The following is a 25,000-nucleotide window of genomic DNA, read 5'->3' on the forward strand; positions in this document are numbered from 1 at the left end:
ACAGAGAAATGTCCTTATTTTTCAAATGAAGATCACTTTAAATGAATCATAAACACTCTCTCTACATAGTTAATGTGTACATGACTATTCTCTGTTTAATGAAGTCTCTACAGAGGTGTGTAGAGGCCCATCTCCAGTGGTCTAGTGGTACATTGTGTTATCGCCTTCGAAGACTAGCGGAGGGGTAGAAAACCCTTTAAACCCTTTTTATGTGAGCGCAGCTGAAAACAGTTATGCTGCTGAGAGAAGCTATAAAACTGGCCTTCCTGAGCCACAAGAAGAACTGCATTAATATTTACAATAAAAATCATTTTTCATAACCACAATTGATAAATAAAAGTGTGAGTTTTCATGTAAAACACCAAACTGTCTGGGTGACCCCAAACTTTTGAACAGGAGTGTATATTTTATGCCCTCTAGCAGCACCAAGTAAGCTCAGTAAACACAAACCGGAAGTGACGTCCAGGAAGTTCCTTTTGGCCCATTGGCTCTTTCCCATTGCCTCCTTCCCATTGGCTCTTTCCCATTGGCTCTTTCCCATTGGCTCCTCCATTAATTATTTCCCCTCCCTCCCATTGGCTCTTTCCCATTGGCTCTTTCCCATTGGCTCTTTCCTATTGCCTCCTTCCCATTGGCTCTTTCCCATTGGCTCCTCCATTAGCTCTTTCCCCTCCCTCCCATTGGCTCTTTCCCATTGGCTCTTTCCCATTGGCTCTTTCTCATTGGCTCTTTCTCATTGGCTCTCCCATTGGCTCTTTCCCATTGGCTCTTTCTCGCGTTCCATCCTTCACCGGCTTCTCTCTCCATGGAAGCTTTTTAGAAATGCCACCCATATCTGCATTTTAATCTGACAAATACAACCACCTGATGTTCCTTGGAGAATAACGGTGCTGTTCAGCTGAAGAATACGTTTAAAACAACCTTTAGTGAGAGCGGTACGCCGACACTTACGGGAATATTGTCCTTGTCGTAGTCTTTAAGATCTCGTAAGAAGTTCATGTCGCCCAGGAGCTTCTTGCTCGGACCCCAGAAGTCCAACACCTGAACCAAAATGAAGAAGAGGCGTCACTCGATGTCACGACCATGTTTCAACGTTTTCAACGTCTTGGTGACTTCTTCGTGAGATTTTCTCGGTGGAACCTTTCTTCCAGTCCCAGCCGGGTCAGCGATCTTATCCGGCTTTATGCCCTTCATCTCACACACGGCGGACATCACCAGCTTCACCGCCATCGGAGGGTTTTTCATCGCCTTCACGATTGAGACGTCAGAGGGCTGAAATATATTTGTAAGACATTTAAAACAACAGGCAATCAAACATCTGTTAAACTGCTCTGGTCCGAGCGGCTCGTCGCGACGCAGCCGACCTTCAACGTGTTCAAGGCCGACAGCGCGTCCTCCAGGGCGGGGATGGCGTCGGCCAAGTCGCTCTCGCACTCCGTCTTCAGAGCCTCGGCCTCGTTGGCTTTGATGGTCGCCGCCTCCTCGTCGACGCGCACCACTTTGCTTTTGGCTTCCACCTCGACGGACTCCACCTCGATCACCTGGGAGAGTCGTCACACCGGAAACAATGACATCATGTTATATTACATATTGGTTGCTAGGCGCCGCACGACGAGCTTTTCTTATGTTATTTTATTTTGTGTTACTCTGTTGCTACTTTTTTTCTCTCCCCTACTGATTATCGGAGTAATCAGTGCACTGTGATGCATGTGTGATCATGGTCTTTTAGTATTTAGTTTTGTAGTATTGTGTTTTATATTTATTTTCTTTGATGCTCTGATGTGCACCGCTGCTGTGATTTTTGAAATTTCCCCACTGTGGGACAAATAAAGGAATATCATATCATATCATTATGTACGTTCATATATATATATATATATATATATATATATACATATGTTTTATTTTATTTGATTAATTTTTTTACAGTTTTTATGCATTTATTTCTGCAGTACACCTTTCAGCCACATGAGGGAACCTGCATTTTTGTGTTATTCTAAATGATCGCTGTGATTTATGACATTTGATCTAATATTAAAAGGCGAGCGTACATTTACTGATGAACTATAGACGTGCGTATTTTTCAAATAACACATGCATAAAACAAAGCCGTGACTCATCGAACGTATAAAATCTCTTCCAAATATGAGGTTTGTATAATTTAAGGTGATGTGGGCATGACAGTAAAAAACAAAATGGTCCGGAACGTTCAATCGTGCACAAATTTGCTGTTTTTCTACGCTTTCTGAATAAGACCTGCTGTGAATCGGAGCATGACGGATTAAAGCTTTAACGTGTATTCGCCTTCATAATGGCGTTGTTGTCTATCTTGGCCTGTTCCAGTCTGGGCTGCAGGTCGATGAGCTCCTTCTTCAACGTGCCGACCTGCAGGGGAAACGTCAGTATGAAAGTGAGTTCAAACCTTTTCTTGTCATTTAAAAAAATAATATATATATATACAGGCACGTGCACAGATAGACCCCGAGTGGTGCTCAAGCTCCTCCCCCTTTTGCCCCGGATGAGAAAACTGCCCCTTTTTCTGGAGACACATTCTTTCTTCATTCATCAGTATTTAAGAATAAAAATGACTTTCTCTGTCATCAATTGATCAAATGTGTTTTGATATCTTTTTTTTATTTTTTATATGACTACCCATTAGCCAATCAGAACGCTTGTACTGTCGTTGCCATGTAATAATTCATATTTATTCATAAGAAAAATGTAAGAAAAGTAAGAAAACATTTTTGATGGATGCCCTTTTTTATGGGTTTGAGCACCTGCCCCCCAAAATGTCTGTGCACGTGCCTGGATATATATATATATATATATATATATATATATGTACGTATGAATTCCCGCTGTAAAATAGTGTGGGCCGTATACCTGAGATTCAGCGAAGGCCAGCTTATCCAGACCGTTGGTGTAGCGCTTCTTGGCTCTCATGACCGTTTCTCTCCTCTGAGTGAGGAGCTGCCGGAAAGCCGCCATCAGCTCCAGGTAGGAGGTGGGCGTCACGTAGTTATGGCGACCGAGCTCTGAGAGGAATCTGATATGGGAAAAAAATCGACATCTCCGATTCAGGACTCGGAATTTACCTCGGATGGTGGGGGGGCGCATATATATACATACACGACCGTTCAGAAGTTTTTAGAACACCCCCATTTTTACAGTTTTTATTGAAATGTAAGCAGTTCAAGTTGGGAAGAACTTTCCGAACAATATTTGACTTCCATTGTAGAAAGAAGGCCACAAAGTGTTATATCGGCAAAAGGTGGCTATTTTAATTTTTAATTGTTTTATTTGTTCTCTGCTTTAATTTCAGAGTACATTGAATTAAACTGTGTTTATTTCAATAAGAAATGGAGGCGTTGTGTCTACGGGTTCACGAATGAACCCGTCGGTGTTTTACCGCAGTGAGAGCTGCTTGGCGGACGTGTGGAACGTCTTGCAGACGGGAACGATCTCCTGCCTCTCCTTCTCGCTCATCTCCAGCGAGCCCAGGAAGGAGTTGGCCACTTGCTCAAGAGCCTCCTCCGGCCACGGCTGCCGGGGAGAAGACACTACGGTGAGGACGGACCCGCCCAGCGCCGTGCGGAGCGGCGTCCAAAATAACGTGATATTATCGGTTCCGTTAGAATCGGCTTCCCCGCAATTTCGGGGGAAACCGAGTCTTAACCCTTGTGTTGCCTTAGGGTCATTTTGACCCGAATCAATATTACACCCTCCCCCCGCCTTAGGATTAATTTGACCCCATTCAATGTTTAATGTCGGTGTTCTTTCGGTAGTCAACAAACAAACATAAAGTGCCTCACACTTAAACTTGGAAAACAATATTAATTCTAATAATTTTCTGGAGGTTTTAATTGCTGGCGTCAAATTGAACCCAAAGGGTAAAAAATGTAAGTAAATATAAAGGTAACAGGAGGTTAAACATTGAATCGGGTCAAAATGACCCAAAGGCAGGGGGAGGGTGTAATATTGATTCGGGTCAAAATGACCCTAAGGCAACACAAGGGTTAAACCAGGCTCAAAGCAGACTCAAACCAGTCTTAAACCAGTGTTAAACCAGACTCAAACCAGTCTTAAACCAGACTCAAACCAGTCTTAAACCAGACTCAAACCAGTCTTAAACCAGTCTTAAACCAGACTCAAACCAGTCTTAAACCAGTCTTAAACCAGACTCAAACCAGTCTTAAACCAGTCTTTAACCACCTCCGCCCTTCACTCACACCCAACAGCACCGCAATCCTGGTCCACTCTCTTGTCACCTCCCGCTTGGATTATTGCAATTCCCTCCTCTTTGGTCTCCCCCAGAAACTCCTCCATGAGCTCCAACTGGTCCAGAACGCTGCTGCCCGCATCATCACCAAAACCCCTTCGATCTGTCACATCACCCTGTTCTCCAACAACTCCACTGGCTTCCCATCAAACACCGCATTGACTTTAAGATCCTGCTCCATGCATTCAAGGCCATCCACAACCTCGCCCCTCCATACCTGTCTCACCTCCTCCAAATCAACATCCCCACCCGGTCTCTCAGGTCTGCCTCCTCCATCAACCTGACTGTCCCCCCAGCTCGTTTGTCCACCATGGGGTCACGAGCCTTCAGCCGCTCTGCCCCTCGCCTATGGAACTCTCTCCCCCCTGACATCAGAAACATTGACTCTATCACTTTATTCAAAACTCACCTCAAAACTCACCTTTTCAGGCAGGCCTATGGCTGACCTGTTCCCCTCTTGGTTGCTCTGCTGCAGACTGTTCTGCTTTTTAACTGTTTTGCTTTTTAACTGTTCTGCTTTTTAATTGTGTCCATTTTTAAATATGTTGTACGGCGACCTTGAGTGCCTTGAAAGGCGCCTTATAAAATGAATGTATTATTATTATTATTATTATTTAACCAGTCTTAAACCAGTCTTAAACCAGACTCAAACCAGTCTTAAACCAGACTCAAACCAGTCTTAAACCAGTCTTAAACCAGACTCAAACCAGTCTTAAACCAGTCTTAAACCAGACTCAAACCAGTCTTAAACCAGGCTCAAACCAGACTCAAACCAGTCTTAAACCAGACTCAAACCAGTCTTAAACCAGTCTTAAACCAGACTCAAACCAGTCTTAAACCAGGCTCAAACCAGACTCAAAACAGTCTTAAACCAGACTCAAACCAGTCTTAAACCAGACTCAAACCAGTCTTAAACCAGTCTTAAACCAGACTCAAACCAGTCTTAAACCAGTCTTAAACCAGACTCAAAACAGTCTTAAACCAGACTCAAACCAGTCTTAAACCAGACTCAAACCAGTCTTAAACCAGACTCAAACCAGTCTTAAACCAGTCTCAAACCAGTCTTAAACCAGTCTTAAACCAGACTCAAACCAGTCTTAAACCAGGCTCAAACCAGACTCAAAACAGTCTTAAACCAGTCTTTAACCAGTCTTAAACCAGACTCAAACCAGTCTTAAACCAGGCTCAAACCAGTCTTTAACCAGTCTTAAACCAGACTCAAACCAGTCTTTAACCAGACTCAAACCAGTCTTTAACCAGACTCAAACCAGTCTTAAACCAGACTCAAACCAGTCTTTAACCAGTCTTAAACCAGTCTTAAACCAGTCTTTAACCAGTCTTAAACCAGTCTTTAACCAGACTCAAACCAGTCTTTAACCAGACTCAAACCAGTCTTAAACAAGCCAGTTAGTTCTTCCGTGTGTGCCATCCGCGGTATATCTCTATCTATATATATGTGTGTTTTTACTGAAGATGGTTTACCTGGAACCAGTCGATGGTGCAGCAGTTGACGAGCGAGGGGAATTGGCGCAGTCGGTTCCGAAAGGCGTTTCCAACGGGGCTGAAGGCCAACACGATGTGCAGGTTCTCTCGACAGCGCGCCACGAAGAAGGCGAACAGAGTCAACGGACTCAACTCCAGATTCTTGTCGCCGCCCTGGGCGATGGGACGCACCGTCTAGAGAGAGAGAGAGAGAGAGAGAGAGAGACGGCGGACTCGTTACACATAAACGAGCGTGGCCCTTTAATTAGACGAGGTCCACTCACCTCCATGATCTCTTGCTTCTCGTCGACGGCGAACAGATTGGGCACCTCTCCCGTGTTCAGGACGCTGTCCACGTCTTCCAGGAACGCCTCGTCTTTCATCTGCGTGTCGGTCAGCAGCAACACCGTCTTCTCGCCTTTCACGCCGGCGTTTTTCAGCAGCATCTGAAAAATATTATTTTGAAGGAAAAAAATGCAGAAATGTCGACGCGTCGGAAATTTCGGCGACGCTGGGAAGTGTGCGCTACCCCTAAAAGAAAAACAAAGGCCGACCTTGAGGTCGTCTCTCCACTCGGTGATGCCGTAGCTCTTGGAGATCTCGGGCTGGAACATGGTCATGTGGGCCATGGCGGTGGCCAGGCGGGTGATGGACTGGCGGCCGCTGCCTCCCACTCCCACCAGCAGGGCGTTGCCCCCCGACTGCTTCAACACACGGCTGATACGGGACAGGTGCTCCAGGACGTAGCTGCACCACGCAGAGACAACGTTATGCAAACGTTCAAAGTATTTCTCCCGGCGCGTGCGGTTTGGATTGAAGGTGTTTACCGAAAGATGACGAGGTCCATGCGGTTCTTGTGCGTGCGGTTGTATTCGTCCAGACACGACTGCACCACTTCGGAAAAGCTTTCCACTGAGGGAACCTCGGCGTACCGGCGCTCGCCGTCCTCCAGCTCTGGGTGCATGTAGTCGCCGAACAGAAGCCCGCGCATGTCTTCCTCGACCAGCTGAGGGCGGAAGAAAAACCTATAGATCTCTTTGTTTCAGATATACTTTACTTTTCTTATATGCCGCAAAAAATATATTTAAACTCTCATTCAGCAAGAAGTAATAAAAAGGCAGAAACCTCCAGGTCTAAGATCTAAGTGAAGGCAATGCTGAAGTGCCTCAAAGCTGCATTCTCTCTCCTGACCACCAGGGGGTGACTCCTCTGGTTGTATAGAAGTCAATGCTTCATGTGTTAAAGCTGCATTCTCTCTCCTGACCACCAGGGGGCGACTCCTCTGGTTGTATAGAAGTATATGCTTCATGTGTTAAAGCTGCATTCTCTCCTGACCACCAGGGGGCGACTCCTCTGGTTGTATAGAAGTCTGCTTCATTTGTTAAAGCTGCATTATCTCTCCTGACCACCAGGGGGCTCCTCTAGTTGTATAGAAGTATATGCTTCCTGTGTTAAAGCTGCATTCTCTCTCCTGACCACCAGGGGGCGACTCCTCTGGTTGTATAGAAGTCTATGCTTCATTTGTTAAAGCTGCATTCTCTCTCCTGACCACCAGGGGGTGACTCCTCTGGTTGTATAGAAGTCGATGCTTCATGTGTTAAAGCTGCATTCTCTCTTTGACCACCAGGGGGCTCCTCTGGTTGTATAGAAGTCTATATAGTGACTCTACTTCTCTTGATGTTTTCCCTCAGTAAACATTGTAAACATGAGTTTATGTCTCAGTCTCTAGTTTCTAGTCTTCTTCTATACAGCATGATGTCATCATTTATACTTTATGGTCATTTAGAGTCACAAAGATCATAAAGCAGGGGGCGCTTTAGGGGCGGGGCTTAAGGTGATTGACAGGCTGCTGCTTGTCCTTGTTTTCGTCTGTCAACGTTAACCCTTGGACGTTGTGTTTTCCAGTGAATGAAAGCTAATTGTACAATTTCAGTCGCCTAAGAATGTCAGTGTTTGGTTGTACTTAGCTCCGCCCTCCCGCGTCACTCCTTCCTTAAAAACAAGATGGCGACGAGACTACCGCCGAAATGCCAAAACGCGAGGCTTCAAAAATCGGCGTCCTTGTTCTACGTAGTTCGACCGTCGAGCGTCGCGTGAACCGCTACTCACTCTGCTGCCTCGCTTCAGGTGATCAAACACCTGGTCGAAGGACTCTTTGAAGTGATCTCTCAGGACGCCGTCCATCAGCCGGTAGAACCACGCCCGATCCCCGTCGTCCACCAGGCGGTCGTAGTAGACGCGGAAGACCTCGTGGACGAACAGGCGTACCATGGTGCGCTTGTTCCCCAGCGAGTCCTTCTTCAGCAGCAGGCAGCCCTGGATGACGCGGGAGAAGTCCCGCAGGTTGAAGGTGTAGTGGGACTTGGCGGGAATCGGCAGAAGATTCTCCATCGCTCTCTTATACACCTGTTTGGAATTAAAACACATACAAGCTAACGTATTAAAGCGAGGGACGATCGAGGCGATGTCGCCGCGTGTGTTTCCGGCGCTCACTTCCAGCGTCGCCGTCACTATCTGGTTGCCGACGGTGAAAAACTCCGGCGGGAATCCGTTGCTCTTGAGGTGGAACGCCACCAGGCTGGAGAAGATGCAAACCATGGTGTCGTCGCTGAAGGCGTTGATGCTGACGATGTTGAAGTGCCGCAGGAAGCGCGCCGTCACGGCGTTCCTCCCGCCGCCGGGGGGGCCCATGGCGGCCACGAGCTGGAGGTCGACGAGAGAGATCCTGGACGTGTCCTTCAGGTCGTACCTGACGGAGAATAACCGCGTCAGCTTCTCTCTTATTTCGCGATGGCGTCGGCATCCGGCGGCGGGCGGCGGGCGGCGGGCGACTCGTACCAGTTTCCGTGGTCTATAAACTGCCGGAGAAGCTCCACGGGGGGCTGAGCTCCAAACTGTTCCGGTGCAGGCATGTTCAGGTCGTCCACGAAGATCACGCACTTCTTCCCCAACGGGGGTCCGAACACGCCCTTCCGTCTCTTGTCTAATCTCGACATGATGTTGTTCTGGAAGACACAATAAATACGGAATCAACCGCACCTTTAAAAACGATTACGGTAATAATGTCGTCACCGGGCCGTCGCTTTCATCCCCGCTTCCCGCGCGCTGACCTGGGTTTGGTTGGAGCTCGTGCGAGCTGAGAAATTGAGGAAGAAGGGCAGGTAGCGGTCTTTGTCCAGATTGTTCATCAGCTTGTTCTTCACGCACAACGACTTCCCGGTGCCGGTCGGACCGACGAACAGGAAAGGCCTGCGGGGGGGGGGGGGGGGGACAAGCGGATTTTCGTCAAGACAAAATGTTTATAACATCGGAAACACTGAAGAATTGATGGCACAGGTGCGGTAGAAGTCGATCAACAACGCAAGGCGACAATGCACTTTGAGAACGGGTATCGGGGCCCCTGTGACCCCCCCCCCCTTTGAATACTAACACTCCGTATCTGATCCCGAGGTCCATCAGGTAGGTGTATCGCACTGTGTCCATCGTTGGTACGACGACATCCTGCACTTTGGTGTTCTCGTCCCCCAGGTGGACATTCCTGATGACGTCGTTCCAGAGAACCCAGCTGCCGTTTCTTTTGAACTATTCAAGGGGAACACGGCGTGATTTACGATTTTAATACGAAAATCTCCCAGGGCGGCGTCGGCGCCGTACCTCGTAGAAGTAGTCGTACACCAGCCCTCTCGTGTCCATCGGACACTCCCATTTCCCCACGGAGGCGGGGATCGGGTGCCCGTCCGTCTCCCCGGACAGGGTCGCCCGGAGGAACCGACTGAACGTCTCTCTGCTGTCCGAGTCGCAGCTGCCGCCGGCGGACCACACCAGGGAGAAGGCAAACGCCGCCTGCAGCCGTCAGAGAGGAACAATACTATTTCACTGAAGCGAAAAGCGCAGAAACAAAAGTTTTGTAAAGAGCCGTTCCAAAGCCAGATTTCGGAATAACTCAAAGACAAACGCTGAGTCTTTTTTACCATGATCCAAGTGCGTAGGTTTTTTCCGACGGGATCCGTTTTCACGGGTTCGGCGAGCAGCGCCTCGAACAGTCGACACAGGGACACCGCGGTGTTGCTGTCGCTGGTGGAAATAACTTCCTGTGGACAAATGAATGACGCAGCTTGAACCAACACGCGTGTAAATAACCCCTTAAAAGGTTTATTGTTTTGTGTTGATTGCCTTCTTTTGTATCTGCCTTATTGGTTTTGATGTATGCCTTTTTATATTGTATTGTTTTTATGATTACCTTCGCATTGAAAATGCCGGAAGGTTATGTTTTGATCGCCGTGTATTTATTTATTTATTTGTATGCATGTTATTCGCAAAACTCAAAAAGTATTGAACCGAATCGCATGTAATTTGGTGGGATGATTGTTTATTATCCGGGGACCAGTTGATTAGATTTTGGGATCGATCGGGTCAAAGGTCAAGGGTCATGAACAGGTCAAAATGTTCTTGAATCGCATGAAATTTGGTGGGATGATTGGTTATTATCCGCGGACCATTTGATTAGATTTTGGGATCAATCGGGTCAAAGGTCAAGGTCAAGGTCATGGAAAGGTCAAACTATTTTTTTTTACCATAGCACGATACATTTTTGTCCAATTGGCATGCAACTAATGCCAAAATGTTCATAATTCAATGCCCAATCTTGTGATATGCGAAGGTATGCACTCTACCGAGTGCCCATTCTAGTTTTCTATGTTTTAGTCTACTTCCTCTCAGAGCTAATTCTGACTTGAATGTTAAAAGGAAGCGCACCTTTATTTTATGTTTAAGAGCTAACTTGATGGTACGGCTAAATATGTTACAGACGGATGCGCATTTCATATAAAGTTTCATCGTTTGAATGGACCCGTATGAGGCTGATGCTCTTACGGTGGTGACAAGGTGGTATTTATTCAAGAGTTTTGGTTCATGTTCATACACCGAAAGAAAGAAAATAAAGAAGTTCACCATCAGTAAAGTCTCACGTCGATTGAGATCCGGGGATCCGTTACAACGCGTCTAAATGTACCCGTTGACGCGTGTATTCGTTGTTGATGTCGGGGTTGTTGTTGTTTTCTCCGGGCGCTTACTCTGCATTGCTTGCGCAGCACCCTGAGGGCCGGCGGCAGGAGCCAGCGGAAGAGCTCCAGCAGCAGGAGGCGATTGTCGGGGCTCCGCAGAGCGTCGGGGAGATGGTTGATCCAGGACATCACTAAGGGCTCCCAGCCCAGCTGAGACGGCTCCATGTAGATCATCCCACAGCGGCTGACTGTGGCGGGCTGCGGCGGAAGGGAAATAAACGGCGACGTCGTCAATTCCCATTGGCTCGACCGATTTGTCACATTTCTACTGCGAAGCTTCGACTCACCGAGGCCTTCGATAGATCCATGGTTTCAAAGATCAGGCTCATCTGATTGGACATCTGGATGATCTCGCCGCTCATCAGGCACAACTGTGGAGACAGAAGGGAGAACAAAGAGGAAAGGTGTGAGGAAAAACAGAAATGGATAGAACGTATCAGACGTAGGATCCACTGGGCACCTTTTTGTTGTCGTCCAGCACAGTGTTCATGCTCTCGATCCACAGCGTGTCGACGGGGCCGTCAAACACCACCCATTTGCGGTCTGGCGTCTCGGACGATGCAAACTCGCGAAATGTGTTGGCCACAATCCCATCGGTCCACTAATGACGAGGAAGAGGGGAAAACAGTGACAAATACACAGATGAAAAGAGAGAGAGCCCCCCCCCCCCCCCGTTCGACACCAACACTGTAAATACAGATCTCGTCAATCACTTCAAGGGGCGTGATTCACCTCGTGGGACACCAGGTCAAACTGTCCAAAGAGCTGTCCCATGGTGATGGACTTTGGGTTCAGAGTCCTGAAGGTGACCTTCTCCTCCTCGCCGTCGCCTCTCTCGTTCATGAGAGTCAGCGTGTCGGCGAGAACGTGGAGCACTTTGGTCTTACCGGAGAAAGGCTCGCCCACCAGCATGAACCTGGCGCGGAGAAACAAACCCGACAATGTTCAAGCAACATCAAACCTTTCCTTTGAGCCGGACGCCACGATCGCAACATGACGACGTTTAGATATGGTGGCGTCACAAGGAGGCCACGGGTGGTGGAGGGACGCGATATCCCCACTCACTTACAGCGGCCACACGACAAAATGGCCGCTCGGGCTGAAACTACATCTCCCAGACTGCCTCACCACTCACCCAGCTGCAGCTGCTCAGGACATCTAATTGAAGCGGGGCTGGGAAGCTTAAGGGCGCCATCACACCAGACAAGACTTTTAAAAGAGCAGCCGCTCAAAACACGCCGGGCAAAACATGGCAGTGCGCCTGTGGAGCAGCCAACCGCTGATTTTGGGTTCAAGATATAAAAAAATATAAAAAGGAAAGCGTACGGCGAACACCACCGTCTATTCCGCGAATTGTGTCTCGATGGCGAAGCTTTCAGTTGCACTTCCCACCGAGCAGGAGTCAGCTGGAGTCGTGTTTATATTTTGAATTATAAAGCTCTTCGTCATTAAATACCGCTAGTAAGAGGTTCTCCTCGGGAGAACAGGAAGGAAAGCCCGCCTCCTGCTTGATCCGATTGGCTGCCTTGGGCCTCCTGCTTGATCCGATTGGCTGCCTTGGGCCTCCTGCTTGATCCGATTGGCTGCCTTGGGCCTCCTGCTTGATCCGATTGGCTGCCTTGGCCGAGTGTGACATTGATGAGCGGCGCCTCCGCGCCTCGTGCTCAAAGTTGAGAATATTTTAACTTTTAACCGCGCCTGAGAAACGCAAGAAGTTTTTTGTTTAAAGAACCTTTTTCTCCCCCGGGACGCTTTTTCTTGAAGAATGGACTTTTTTTTGATTTGTTTGATGAATAAAACATTCCTCTTCATTTTGAAACCTATCACTTTTGCCTGTTTTTACTCCGCCCTAGCCGGCACTATAGGGACAGTCCATGGCGTGACAATATATATATATAGACGACGTACCCATGCCTGACTATCATCATCTCGTAGGTCTGGATCATCTTCCCTAAGAAGACCTCTGTCGCCTGCACGTTGTGGTTGGAACAGCACTCTTTAGCGGCCTCCAGAAACAGCTGGCAAGGACGTGGAAAAAAACACAGAAAAACAATGTTTACAATTTTCGTGACAAATATTAGACTAATATATTATATTAAATATATTAGACTAAGAGTGAGGATACGTATTCATTATATCTGACCTGATAGTCAGCCTCAGGGAGGGAGATGCCCGGGAACAAATCGCTGATGATCCCATTGAACAGAGGAATATCATGGGAGAGAAACTTGGGCTCATTGACATCCTTTATGGACCTCAGGAGCTGGACGTGACATGTGGAGACAGGTGAGAGGGTTAATCACCGCCAACCATCTAGAGACGTTTATCTTCAGGGCGCAGAGGAGAGACGAGCATTTCCGCCAGGAGGATAATGCAACTCCATCACACGTGTGCCTGCGTGAGCGTGTGTGACACAGTCGAAAGGGTCGGTGTTAAATCCGACTGAGTGGAAACTACGCCACCTAGCGGGGTTAATGTGTACTTGCACTTTGAGTTGAGTTGAGTTCATTTCGATCAGCAAAATATACAACAATCAGAATGAAACAAAAGAAAGTGGCTGACAGAAAGGGTCAAGACTGAAGCTATCTAGCTTATAAGTGCCCTAACCTATGATTACTCCATAAAAACTTAGATCAAAGAACCCCATATATATATACATGTATATATACAAATAGTATATGTATAAATATAATATATATATACATGTAATTTATATATTATATTTATATATATTATCATATATGTTATTCTATAAATATATATATATATATTAGATTTAGATTTAAATATATATTATTATTATGTATATATTAAATGTATATATTTTTAAATATATATATTAGATTTACATTTAAATGTATATTATATATATATATAAATCAGATTAATATATATATATACATATACATACATACATATACATATATATACATAAAACAAAAACAAAACAAACAAACCAGAAATGTAAGAACTTGTTACTTATTATCATCAATGCTGTTACGTCTATACTTCTCCATAGTCATATCTTTAAACTTTTTTCTTGAATATCACCAGATTTTTACTTTCTTTGATGTTTGTGTCTTTGATTTTCATAACAGACGCAAGGGATTGTGGGGGATCCCCAGAGCGACTCGGGATTCCCCAGAATAAACCCAGTTACTACGAGCCTGCCCAGCTCCATGAGATTCATGGACCAGGAGACGTCTCACGGGGGTCACACGACCGCCTCCGTGTCCGTCCACAGCCAATCACACGTTCTACCGTCGCGGCCGGATGCTCGAGCGGTTACCAGGATGTCCTCGTTCTCGTCGGTGTACTTGAGCTTGAGGTTCCCCGCAGCCACCAGTACAGCTTTGACGGCCCTCATGCCGTAGTCGTAATGGAACTGGGAGGACAGCTGCTCGGAGCAGAGCCGGTACGTCATCATGATCTTCACCGACAGCGGTTTGGCGTTCAGGAAGCCGTACGAATACAGAGAGATCTCTGCTATCAGCGCGTAGTCGGGCACCATCATGGCCACCGTTCGGAACAACACCTGCACCGGAGAAACCAAAGAGAGAGATGAGGGCACTGACCATGTTGGACCGGCACACACTTCATGTTACATTAGTGGTTCTCAAACTGTTTCTGTCACGCTCCACTCTGGAGGAAGACACATGTTCACGCCCCACCAACAAAATGGTCTCTGCTGACTTTCTATGGAAATAGCTTTTTGTGACTAAATCCATCTGTGCTTTTTCAAATAATAGAATGAAAATTGCAATCACTTTCAAGTAAACCAAATGTGCAATCACTTTGTTAGAACAACATGCACATGTATATAAATATATTTATATACATATATTTATATATATATATATATATATAAATATATATTTATATATATATAAATATAAATATATAATTATATATATATATATATGTATATTTATATATTTTTTTTATATGTATATATTTATATATTTTTATATATATGAATGCAAAAAATAACAGTGGCATAGGAATAGCTGACTGGGACGACAATGAACATGCTTTGCACTGGACATATGTTCCCGATAATAACAATAAGTACAACCTGTAAAAAACCACCACAGATCTTTTTCAAACGGGCTTGACACGGCCATACTTAAGTCCTGCTCAATGTCGAGCTCTTCTTTTGAAGGGCAACAGCACAAAAGCCAATTTTACGGAGATTGTTTTTTTGGCAAAACGCCAAGAATCAGCAAGTCGGCAGGAATCTTTGAGCCGTCGCGTATGTGCAAGCGTGACCCGCTGACGCCGTTACGTAAACTTGTACACGAAGGTACAGGCATTTTCACATGTATTGATTGTATGACTTGAAGGCGTGTGAAAGAACCATCGATTCAATGCAGTGTATCATGTATTGAAGAGCTGGGATATGATAACGTAGATTACACTCCATAATGCAGAGTAGAAAGCATAAACAGACAATATGTTGACGCTGCCTGATCAAATCCTCACTGTTTACAGACCTTGAGGTTGTCTGGCAGTTCTGAGCGTCCCGCATAGCCAGGGTTCATCGTGATGGACACGAAGCAGTTGGGATTCAGTTTGAGCATCGTCCCCTCGAAGTCAAAGTACTCCAACTTGGCCGCGACGGCCCTCTGGATGCAGAGGACCTGCTGGGCCACGACGGACAGCACCTCCAGCTCGATGCGGTTGAACTCGTCAAAGCACGCCCACGCGCCCGACGAGGCCAGGCCTTTGAAGAACTAGGAGGAATTTCACCAGAGGATTCAGGGTTTTTGTGTGCATTATATGGAATAAAAACAACAACATTCTTGCTGGTGTTACTTTGCCCATGGCGAGGTAATCCAGTCCGTCGGAGCAGTTGAAGACGACACACTGCACGGCCAGAGCTTTGGCGAGATCTTTGGTGGTTTCTGTCTTTCCTGTTCCGGCCGGACCCTCGGGCGCACCACCCAAGTTCAGGCAGAAAGCCCCAATCTACAAGCGGAAAAAGGGGAAGCCTTTGAATTCAATGTTGTAGCCCGGGATCACTGAATCAGGCTATTTGTTACATTACATTACATTACGTGTCATTTAGCAGACGCTTTTATCCAAAGCGACTTACAATAAGTGCATCAACCATGAGTACAAACTCAGAACAACAAGAATACAGAAAGTAACATTTCTTCAAGCAAGTCGAACTACAAAAGTACCATAAGTAATAAGTAAGAGACATTTAAGTGCCACTGTTTGCTGTCCTGTCTATATTTAATATTTAATATTTTTATATTTAATTTAATTTGTCAGTATTGTGTATTGTGTATGCATATATGTTGTATATATACATATATATTTTATTTTATATTTTACTTTGTATACTTCTTGTATACATCTATATCTTTCACTTGTATACATCTATATCTTTCATCCCTGTTTTTTATATTTTATATTTTATATTTTATTCTTGTGTGTTTCGTTTATTGGTGCTGCTACTGTTACGACAAATTTCCCCTTGGGGATTAATAAAGTATATATCTATCGATATATCTATCTCCTCATTGGTGGAACCAGCTCCCCGCTGACATCAGGACGGCAGGAAGTCTCTACATCTTCCACCGGAAACTAAAAACACATCTTTTCCGACTCTATCTGGATTAAAACACAGATTAGCACTTCAGTGGCTCTTAAATGTCTCTTACTTATTTACTTATGGTACTTTTGTAGTTCGACTATCTTGAAGAAATGTTACTTTCTGTATTCTTGTTGTTCTTAGTTTGTACTCTTGGTCGATGCACTTATTGTAAATCGCTTTGGATAAAAGCGTCTGCTAAATGACACGTGATGTAAAAAGTGCTAATCTGTGTTTTAATCCGGATATAGTCGTTTTTAGTTTCTGGTGACGATGTAGAGACTTCCTGCCGTCCTGATGTCAGCGGGGAGCTCCCTCCACCAATGAGGAGCCAGGACGGCACACAGTCTGGATGTTTTACCAGCGTTCTGTAGCATCGGTCCGTCAGCGGAGTGATGACGAGACGCGGCGAGTTCCCCAGGTACTCGTAGGCGTACTTAACATCGCAGTTGATGATGCGAACGCGGACATCGTCGTTGTTCCAGTAGTACCGAAGCTGAGCCAGCCACTGGAAGTCTGTATCGTTCGATATGCCTGGGTAAAAAAGAAAAGACAAACGGAAACCTTTACTATTTGTATTTTTCAATCCAGCGCTCCTTCTCAACCGATCTGTTGCAGTCGAGCCCGCGGTCGGGGCCGGAGGTACCTTTCTGAAGAAGATCGGAGACCACATCCCTGGCGTGGACGTCGATGGTGACCAGCGCTCCCAGTGTGGTGCGTGTCTGTTTGGGCAGTTTCCCTCTCACCAGCTCCACGATGTCCTTCAGCTGATCCTGGAGCTGTTCATAGTAGTTCTTCAAACCCTACGGAGAGCACAAGCCCAATAACACTCCGGTGGCGCTGTGATGGTGTCACGCTTTGTACCTCTACCGTATGAACATTTTGAATGATTACCGCAGAATCAGTGACTTCTTTTAAATCACTTCTTAAAACCCATTTTATAGAACAGCTTTTAAGTGATCTTGTCCTTTTATGCAGAACTTTTTGGGACAGGGATGTCTATGTGTACAGATTGTAAAGCACATTTGTGGAAATGGGCTATACAAATAAACTGAACTGAAAACTAAATTGAATTGAACTTTGCTTCCCCTAATTTAGTTTGTCTGGTTTTTATTTTTTATTTAAATTTTAATATATATTTTTAAATGTTATATTTGTTTCTTACTATTCTATTTGTTTTGCCTTGACTCTCTGTAGAGCACTTTGTAAACATTGTTTTTAAAGGTGCTATATAAATAAAGTTAGTATTATTATTATTATTATTAAGACTGCATTCAATGAACTTATTTTTCCTCATAGTCATAAAAAACATGAAACCACAATTTCCCTCAATGAAGCTATAATTCACGTATTTGAAAAAGTAACATTTTCGGAGAAAAGGGGGAAAGCCGTACACGCACTTTTCCATTGATGGCTTCCTGAACCTCCGAGGTCCAGAAGATCTGCGAGGTGCAGAGCACCACCTGTCCGGGCCACTCCCTGACCCACTGGCTGCGTGCGCTCTGAGTGTAGGCCTGTCAGCAACAACAAAACACTCACTGACCCTTCTATGTTCACACACGTGTGTTACTGGGAGCTGTGGGAACATTGACCTCACCTCCCTGGACCGGTCCACTACATCTCTGACACTGAGAACCATCTGCTCCTCCACCTGCACCAGCCACTTCTCCATCGCTCCTTTGGTGGCGGACGTGGAGATGTTCTGGATGAGCTGAACGCGCTCGCCCTCGCTGCTGTACATGGCCTGCAGGGCGAGAACAGAGGGCCGTTCCATCACAAGGGTCCATCAACCGGGGGGTCGTGAACCAATAAGAAACAAAAGGGTTGATTGTCTTGCCTGGATATCCAGGTTGGGGAGGAAGTCCAGTTTGGAGATGCCCTCGAAGCACTTCTTCAGATGGGGCTGCACTCGCAGCGGGTCCTTGGTCTCAGACAGAATGTCCAGCATTTCATCGTTGGACAGGAAGAAGAACCTGCCGGAGGCGTTGGGCGTCAGTATCAATTCAATGTTTTGAATTTGAGCAATCATAGGTTAGGGCACTTGATATATATATATATATATATATATATATATATATATATAATATACATTTAAATGTAAATCTAATATATATATATATATATTTAAAAAATATATATAAATCTAATATATATATTAAAAAATATATATATAAATCTAATATATATTTAATAATAACATTTAAATATAAATCTAATATATATATATAATATATATTTATATAATAATATATATGATAATATGTATAAATATAATATATAAATTATATTTATATATATACATATACTATTTATATATATGGTTCTTTAAAATAAGTTTTTTTTGAGCAATCCTAGGTTAGGGCACTTATAAGCTCGGCAGCTTCCGCCTTGACCCTTTCGGTCAACATGAACAACACTGTGAACACGCTGACAGGTCTGATTCTACCGTGGGAAGAAGAGACGCTTCTCCTCCAGATAGTGATTCAGGCCCTTCATGATGCTCTCCAGCAGGTTGTTGGACTCCTGAAGGTTCTGGAGCAAACCGTTCAGCGAGGTCGCTTTTAGAACCTACGGGTTACAAAACATCAGTCAGCACTAACTTATTTTCGAGTAATGCGTTGTTAGGTTGTCATAGTTTATGTTGATTCTGTAGTCTTGAGCTTTAAATTAATACATATAGAAAGATATTATAATAGGAAATATTAGGGAGAATATTGATATTGTTGTTAATGTGTTATGAAGCATAGGGGGACTGTTTACTCTACGTATATGATTAATGAAAATGGAAAGAAGTAATGTCTGTTCATGGAGTGAATGTTAGTCAGTATTTCAGATTGTTGAAGCCGTGAAGTGACTTTAATGAAAACAATAACAGACGGGACTTTTAATGTGAAAATACTTGTTTAGCGACTTGACCGGAAGTGACATTTTGACCCGGGGGTCGTGACCTTTGACCTCTCCATTTTGATGGCGGGGCTTATATCCAACAGGAAGGTGTGAGAGGCTGAACTACCTTTGAGAGGAGCTGATTGGCTGATCCTGGGACTACGACTCTGTACTGGGGGAATATCGTTCTCTTTGGTCTTGACCCGGGTCCTTCAGGCTGCTTCCTGTTGAGCCCGGATCACCACGGAAACCACGATCCTGAGCCTCGATTGTTTGTTTACACTTCTTGCCGTTAAATATTGTTAAACTTAATTCACGCTCATCCGGAGCCTGATGTCCATCAACTGCCAATGGCCCAACTTCAGCCCCCCCCCCACCCACCCCCCGATGACGATACCTTCGGGTCCTTGACGCAGTGCCTCATGACGTCTTTCCAGGTTTTGTCCACGATCTGGAAAAGTCGTCCTTCTTCTGGAATCTGCTGCAGGATGTCCTGCGAGGAGAAGATGGGCTCCAGGTAGAGCCACTGGGCCTGCACCTTCAGCCACTCGTCGATGGTGTCCTGCATGCGGAGCAGACGCTCCTCCCATCGCTGAGGGCGGGGGAACGGAAAGATCAACCTCCGGCCAGACGCTCACGCAAACTGGGAGTCAAATAATCGTCATCGGGCGGATTAAACACTCACTTTGTTCTCCTCTTTAAACGGTTTAATGAACGGAGATCCCTTCATGGTCTGCATCTTGACCGTTTGGTCTTCCAGTAACGTCTGAATGTCGTCGACGGCGGTCAGGATGGACACGCCGGTCTCCCTGTACGGCTGATGTTGGAAAGAGATGCCGTCCCAGACGTGCGCCATGGCTTCCATAGCCTTCTCCAGGGAGAACTCCTGTGTGGGAGAGGGGGGGGGGGGAGGGGGCAGATTAGACCATTTAGACCTGGTCCCCGAAAACCGTTCCCCTGAGCCACGCCCCCTGCTCCAAACTCCGATGTCAGAGGTCGTACTTTACTCCAGCCGCTGCTGATGGACTCGAACTCCTCCAGATGAGGCGCCAGGTCTTGAGCGAGGATGCCGCGCAGCGTCAGGCGGGTGTGAGGAGCGAGGTCGTACCCCACGATCTCCGACATCTGATCCCAGTGGCGAGCTCTGATGCCCGGATGGCAAAAGATGGACACTAGGGGGAGGTGCTCCTGTGGAGACACATTCGACCGCTGACAACCAGCCGCTCTGAGGTGACCGCCACACACACACACACACACCGTACCTTGAACTCCTCGATCTGCTCCATGAGGGCGGAGCACAGATGTACCGTCGGGCTTTCCCGCTTCCCCGGCTCATCCTCGCCGCGTCGCCGGCGCCCGGCCTTGCCGCCGCTCTTCGCCGTCTCTTGCTCTGCCTTTTTCTGACTCTGTTTGAAGAACGCGAGCCAATTGGAGATCTCCTTCCAGGTCTCGTCCACTTTCACTTCGATGGTCTCGCTGTTCAGGTCCTGGAAGTTGCTGTCCATCCAGCTGTTCCCACGGAGGATGGAAAAGGTTGATATGGGTTTGAATGTGTTTGGGTTGAGACGCAGCAGAGCGTCAAAGCGACGGCGGTTTGGCCAACATTAAAAATGCTGTTTACAGCATTCCAGGCCGTCGGTTAACGGTTCACAACACGGACGTTCAACGCGGTCCGGGCCTCGCTTTGATTTGAGAAATATTTGATCCACTGACATCAGGACAGCAGGAAGTCTCTACATCTTCCGCCGGAAACTAAAAACACATCTTTTCCGACTATATCTGGATTGAAACACAGATTTGCACTTCAGTGGCTCTTAAATGTCTCTTATTGTGGTACTTTTGTAGTTCGACTATGTTGAGGAAATGTTACTTTCTGTCTTCTTGTTGTTCTTACTCTGTACTCTCGGTTGATGCACTTATTGTAAGTCGCTTTGGACAAAAGCGTCTGCTAAATGACACGTGATGATCGGCAAAAAAAGAAGTAATTTGACCGTCTGGGAATTTGACGTTTGTGAATGCGGTTGCACCTTTTCATCCAACTTTTAATCTGTCATTATTTGATGCTGGCATGAAGCGTTTTTACACACGTGTATGGCACGGTTTGTCTCTTTTTATTTGGGGGGGGCGTGAATTGTAAGAACTGGTAATCTGATCAACCCTGGACATCCAACCACGGACTCATTGAAGCAATCCGGAGGATAACGATGAGCCGTGAAGCTCCGCGCTGCAGCTCTGGAGCTCGTTGGCTCAGACGTCATCGACCGGGAAGATCGGGACAAACATTTGAACGTGATACTTCAAAATAAGACGTGAACAATCGGCTCGTTTCAGGGAGACACGGACCTGCTCTGTGTGCGCTGCCACTTCAGCATGAAGCCGAACAGCTTCTCGTGCAGCTGGACGCTCGCTTTGATGACCTCCACTTCCGGGTAACACGTCGGGGCCAGTTGGTAAAAGAGCTCTTCTTTGTTGATGGAGGCGATCTCCTCGTCGACCTCGTGGAGGAGCGTCCAGTCCGTTCTGACTTCTCTTACATACTGCACCAAGAAGGGAGGACAAGAATAGTAGTCGAGAAAACAACAGTAGAATTCGGTGAGACAATCATTGTGTACAATTCTGATCATTGCTAACGTCGTCCTGGCGCGGACACGTTTCAGGTTTTAGCACCTTTGAAGCTCACGAACTAACATGTTTTATCTTCTTTGTTTAAAAGGTACAAAAACTGAACAGTAGAAACAACACTTTGTGATTTTATGGCGGATTAGGAGACGATAGGTTGGCCAGGTGTGGTGAGTCCTGGAGTTTTAGACATGCTGATAGTCTTGTTCTTGACAGTCTATCCCCTGTTGGTCTTAATGCTAAGCTAAGCTAAGCTAACCAGCTGCTGGGCGGCTTCATATTTTGCAGACAAATATGAGAGTGGTAGGAATGGTCTTATCTTACTCTCAGCAAGAAAGTGAATACCTCGATTTGACCAAAGTATTTCGATCTGAGAGCGCCAGCGACACTCTGTACCTTCTGCATCAGCTCCACCCGAGACACAAGCGGGTAGCTCTCTGTCCTGCGGCCCAACGCTTCCAGCTGGACCATCAATCCTTCTCTTCTGGCCAGCAGCTCCTGCTTCCCGTTCAGCGTGGCCTTCACCATCAACTAGAACACCACATCGCCGTCCAGAGTCAGGTGGTCCGGAAAAATAGAAAAACACGATACATTTAAAAGAAGATGTATTTCTGTTGTAGGGGTCCAATTATGGAATAATGTTATTATGGATGTAAGAATGGTGAACTCCTTTTTGGTTTTCAAGGGAATTATTGAGAGTTAGTAATGTGATTGAAATGTATTTATATGGAAGATGTATGTGGATATATGTCTGCGTGTGTATATATATATATATATGTATACATATATATGTAGGTATGTATGTATATGTATATACTGTATATAGTTTGTTTTTTCTTTGTTATTTTTGTTTATTTGATATTAATTTAGGATAGGAATATATAATCATTTTTTGCTTCTACATACATGTATACATATATATGTATATGTGTATATGTATATATATATATGTAGGTATGTATGTGTATATGTATATATATTTTTTTTCTTTTGTTATTTTTCTTTATTTTCTATTAATTTTCTGATTTATTTGATATTAATTTAGGATAGGAATATATAAGCATTTTTGCTTCTACCTATACCTTTTCAGTCTTTCTGTTTTGTATATGATATAGAATAATATTTTATTTGATTGACTGAATAAAATACACAACAATAACAACAACAACAAATATAGTGCCTTGTCGGCGGACCCGAGGGCATTACCTCATCACTGAGTTGAAAGACGTGACGGATTTCCTGCGGCCAGCGAAAGAGGGTCTCGTTGAGCTCCTGGTCCTCGGGCTCGAGGGATTGGAACTGATGGATGAAGCTGAATCTACGGAAGGATTCCTGTCACAATGCAGTGTGGACAGATTGCGTGAGGATTTATGCGAGATAACCGAACCCAAAATGCTCCAGTGGGAGAGAGACCCGAGCTATCCACCTTGATCCTCGCGTTGAGTTCTGCGAGACCCGTTGCGTCGTTGACGCAGTCGATGACGTGGGTCATCTCCGCTGTGCTTCTGGGTTCTCTCAGAACGTTCTCTCTGATGGTTTCAAATTCAGAGCAGATCCTTCGAAACAGACGCGAGAAGAAGTGTGAGAGAGAGAAAAAACACTTACGTGACAATAGATTTCCCTAAAGATGTCGCAAGAGGCGACCCACTGTATGTTTTGCTCGCGGTGGCTGGCGATCATTTTCTCCAGAAGTGTGTCGGAGTAGCTCTTCGCCTTGTCGGCCAGCCCCCGGTTCAGCTCCTCGCAGTCCAGTTGGACCATCGAGAATTGGACCTTCACCGGGAGGCTGCCGATCTGCTTCACCAGGACGTGAAACTCCTCCATTAGCTGGAGGAAGCGGGGAGATCGCACACATCGTCATCCGATGAACTCGTAAAAAAAAGCAAGAATAGGTCCATGATCAGTGGTCCCCAAACTAAGACCCGCGGGCCGGATCCAGCCCGCGGGTCTTAGTTTGGGGACCACTGATCATGCGGCTTCAGCTTCCCGGTTGTGTGTACCTCGGTGTACTCGTCAAACGAGTGCTCCTCTTCGAGGAGCTTCTCCACTCTGGCCTGAGCCGTTCCGGTGAGCAGCCAATCGTAGTTGTCGACTGCAAAATAAAGCAAAAACATATATATATTTTTTAAATCAGCTATAAAACGGATATAAAACCGTATCCTGATCGGAAAATTATTATTGGATGACAAAATATCACCATAGCTCCGGAGGTGTTTGTCCGGTTGCTCCAGGTTCTGGAACACGGCAGTCTTCACGGTGACCCGGGCCCGGGCGAGGACGTGGTCCGGCACCTTGGTGTCCACCAACAAAGTCACGGCGCCGCTCTGCCACGATGGGATCGTCTGCACATTCTGTGGGTTTTTGCTGTTGCGGTCATCGATATATATATATATAAATATATATATATATCAACGCCGAGTGATCAAAGCCTCGAGCGGTGATTGTTTTTCTCTCGCGCGTTAAGCTCACTTGCAGCGTGTTGGCGATGACGTCGAGAATCTCCAAAACGCAAGCCTCCAGGTCGGGATACATCTCCATCTTTTCGTCGTCCAACGTCAGGGCCAAAGCGAAGACGGGCGAGCGGTGCCGATTGCTCGGATCGAAAAGATTGACAAACTCCTCGATGCTTCTCTGGAGCAACGATTTCAACTGGGAGGAGAAAAAAAAGAAGGGGGAAAAAAAGTGTTCATTAATTAAAGGAAGATATCGCTCAGCCAATTAAATTAATGATATAAATATATATATATATATATATATATATATGTATATACGCGGCTGAAAACAATTTTCAATTGTTGCCTAGTCCAGGGTTCGTATGGTCATGGAAAACCTGGAAAAGTCATGTCATTTTTAAATGTTTATTTCCAGGCCTGGAAACGTCCTTGAAACAAATGAAATCACAAAAGTTGTGGACAAGTCATGGAAGTGTTGTTATGTTCACATGTTCATTTACGCCCAGTTTGAAATAAATAATGTGTTTATAAAAGAAAGACGCTCAAAATAGAAGCCAACCTACTAAAAACGGAAAAGTTCGGTGACCATAGCAACAGCAGCTCCGGGATAATCCACCAT

General features: G+C 45.6%; 1 protein-coding gene across 1 annotated transcript in view; it reads right to left on the minus strand.

Moving 5' to 3' along the window:
- The window catches only part of dnah12 (dynein, axonemal, heavy chain 12), a 44,022-nt gene that overhangs the window by 15,504 nt on the left and 3,518 nt on the right, over nt 1-25,000 (minus strand). The window contains exons 8-52 of the mRNA XM_056422016.1: nt 24,398-24,577; nt 24,126-24,279; nt 23,929-24,020; nt 23,577-23,755; nt 23,355-23,484; nt 23,135-23,260; nt 22,325-22,459; nt 21,653-21,846; nt 20,572-20,818; nt 20,312-20,497; nt 19,995-20,195; nt 19,707-19,901; nt 18,870-18,991; nt 18,261-18,396; nt 18,021-18,167; nt 17,818-17,937; nt 17,070-17,226; nt 16,785-16,957; nt 15,640-15,792; nt 15,318-15,557; nt 14,114-14,359; nt 12,968-13,087; nt 12,733-12,842; nt 11,557-11,740; nt 11,285-11,425; nt 11,112-11,195; nt 10,834-11,022; nt 9,733-9,852; nt 9,416-9,604; nt 9,192-9,343; nt 8,872-9,010; nt 8,600-8,766; nt 8,255-8,510; nt 7,871-8,167; nt 7,605-7,607; nt 6,589-6,767; nt 6,316-6,508; nt 6,046-6,207; nt 5,762-5,956; nt 3,410-3,543; nt 2,884-3,046; nt 2,305-2,385; nt 1,365-1,541; nt 1,141-1,272; nt 952-1,041 (exon numbers count right to left, since the gene is read on the minus strand). Of these exons, the coding sequence (XP_056277991.1) occupies nt 952-1,041; nt 1,141-1,272; nt 1,365-1,541; nt 2,305-2,385; nt 2,884-3,046; nt 3,410-3,543; nt 5,762-5,956; nt 6,046-6,207; nt 6,316-6,508; nt 6,589-6,767; nt 7,605-7,607; nt 7,871-8,167; nt 8,255-8,510; nt 8,600-8,766; nt 8,872-9,010; nt 9,192-9,343; nt 9,416-9,604; nt 9,733-9,852; nt 10,834-11,022; nt 11,112-11,195; nt 11,285-11,425; nt 11,557-11,740; nt 12,733-12,842; nt 12,968-13,087; nt 14,114-14,359; nt 15,318-15,557; nt 15,640-15,792; nt 16,785-16,957; nt 17,070-17,226; nt 17,818-17,937; nt 18,021-18,167; nt 18,261-18,396; nt 18,870-18,991; nt 19,707-19,901; nt 19,995-20,195; nt 20,312-20,497; nt 20,572-20,818; nt 21,653-21,846; nt 22,325-22,459; nt 23,135-23,260; nt 23,355-23,484; nt 23,577-23,755; nt 23,929-24,020; nt 24,126-24,279; nt 24,398-24,577 (7,170 nt within the window). The remainder of the gene's footprint in view (nt 1-951; nt 1,042-1,140; nt 1,273-1,364; nt 1,542-2,304; nt 2,386-2,883; nt 3,047-3,409; nt 3,544-5,761; nt 5,957-6,045; nt 6,208-6,315; nt 6,509-6,588; nt 6,768-7,604; nt 7,608-7,870; nt 8,168-8,254; nt 8,511-8,599; nt 8,767-8,871; nt 9,011-9,191; nt 9,344-9,415; nt 9,605-9,732; nt 9,853-10,833; nt 11,023-11,111; nt 11,196-11,284; nt 11,426-11,556; nt 11,741-12,732; nt 12,843-12,967; nt 13,088-14,113; nt 14,360-15,317; nt 15,558-15,639; nt 15,793-16,784; nt 16,958-17,069; nt 17,227-17,817; nt 17,938-18,020; nt 18,168-18,260; nt 18,397-18,869; nt 18,992-19,706; nt 19,902-19,994; nt 20,196-20,311; nt 20,498-20,571; nt 20,819-21,652; nt 21,847-22,324; nt 22,460-23,134; nt 23,261-23,354; nt 23,485-23,576; nt 23,756-23,928; nt 24,021-24,125; nt 24,280-24,397; nt 24,578-25,000) is intronic.

The sequence above is a fragment of the Pseudoliparis swirei genome, chromosome 9 (assembly GCF_029220125.1).
Source record: "Pseudoliparis swirei isolate HS2019 ecotype Mariana Trench chromosome 9, NWPU_hadal_v1, whole genome shotgun sequence".
NCBI lineage: Eukaryota > Metazoa > Chordata > Actinopteri > Perciformes > Liparidae > Pseudoliparis > Pseudoliparis swirei.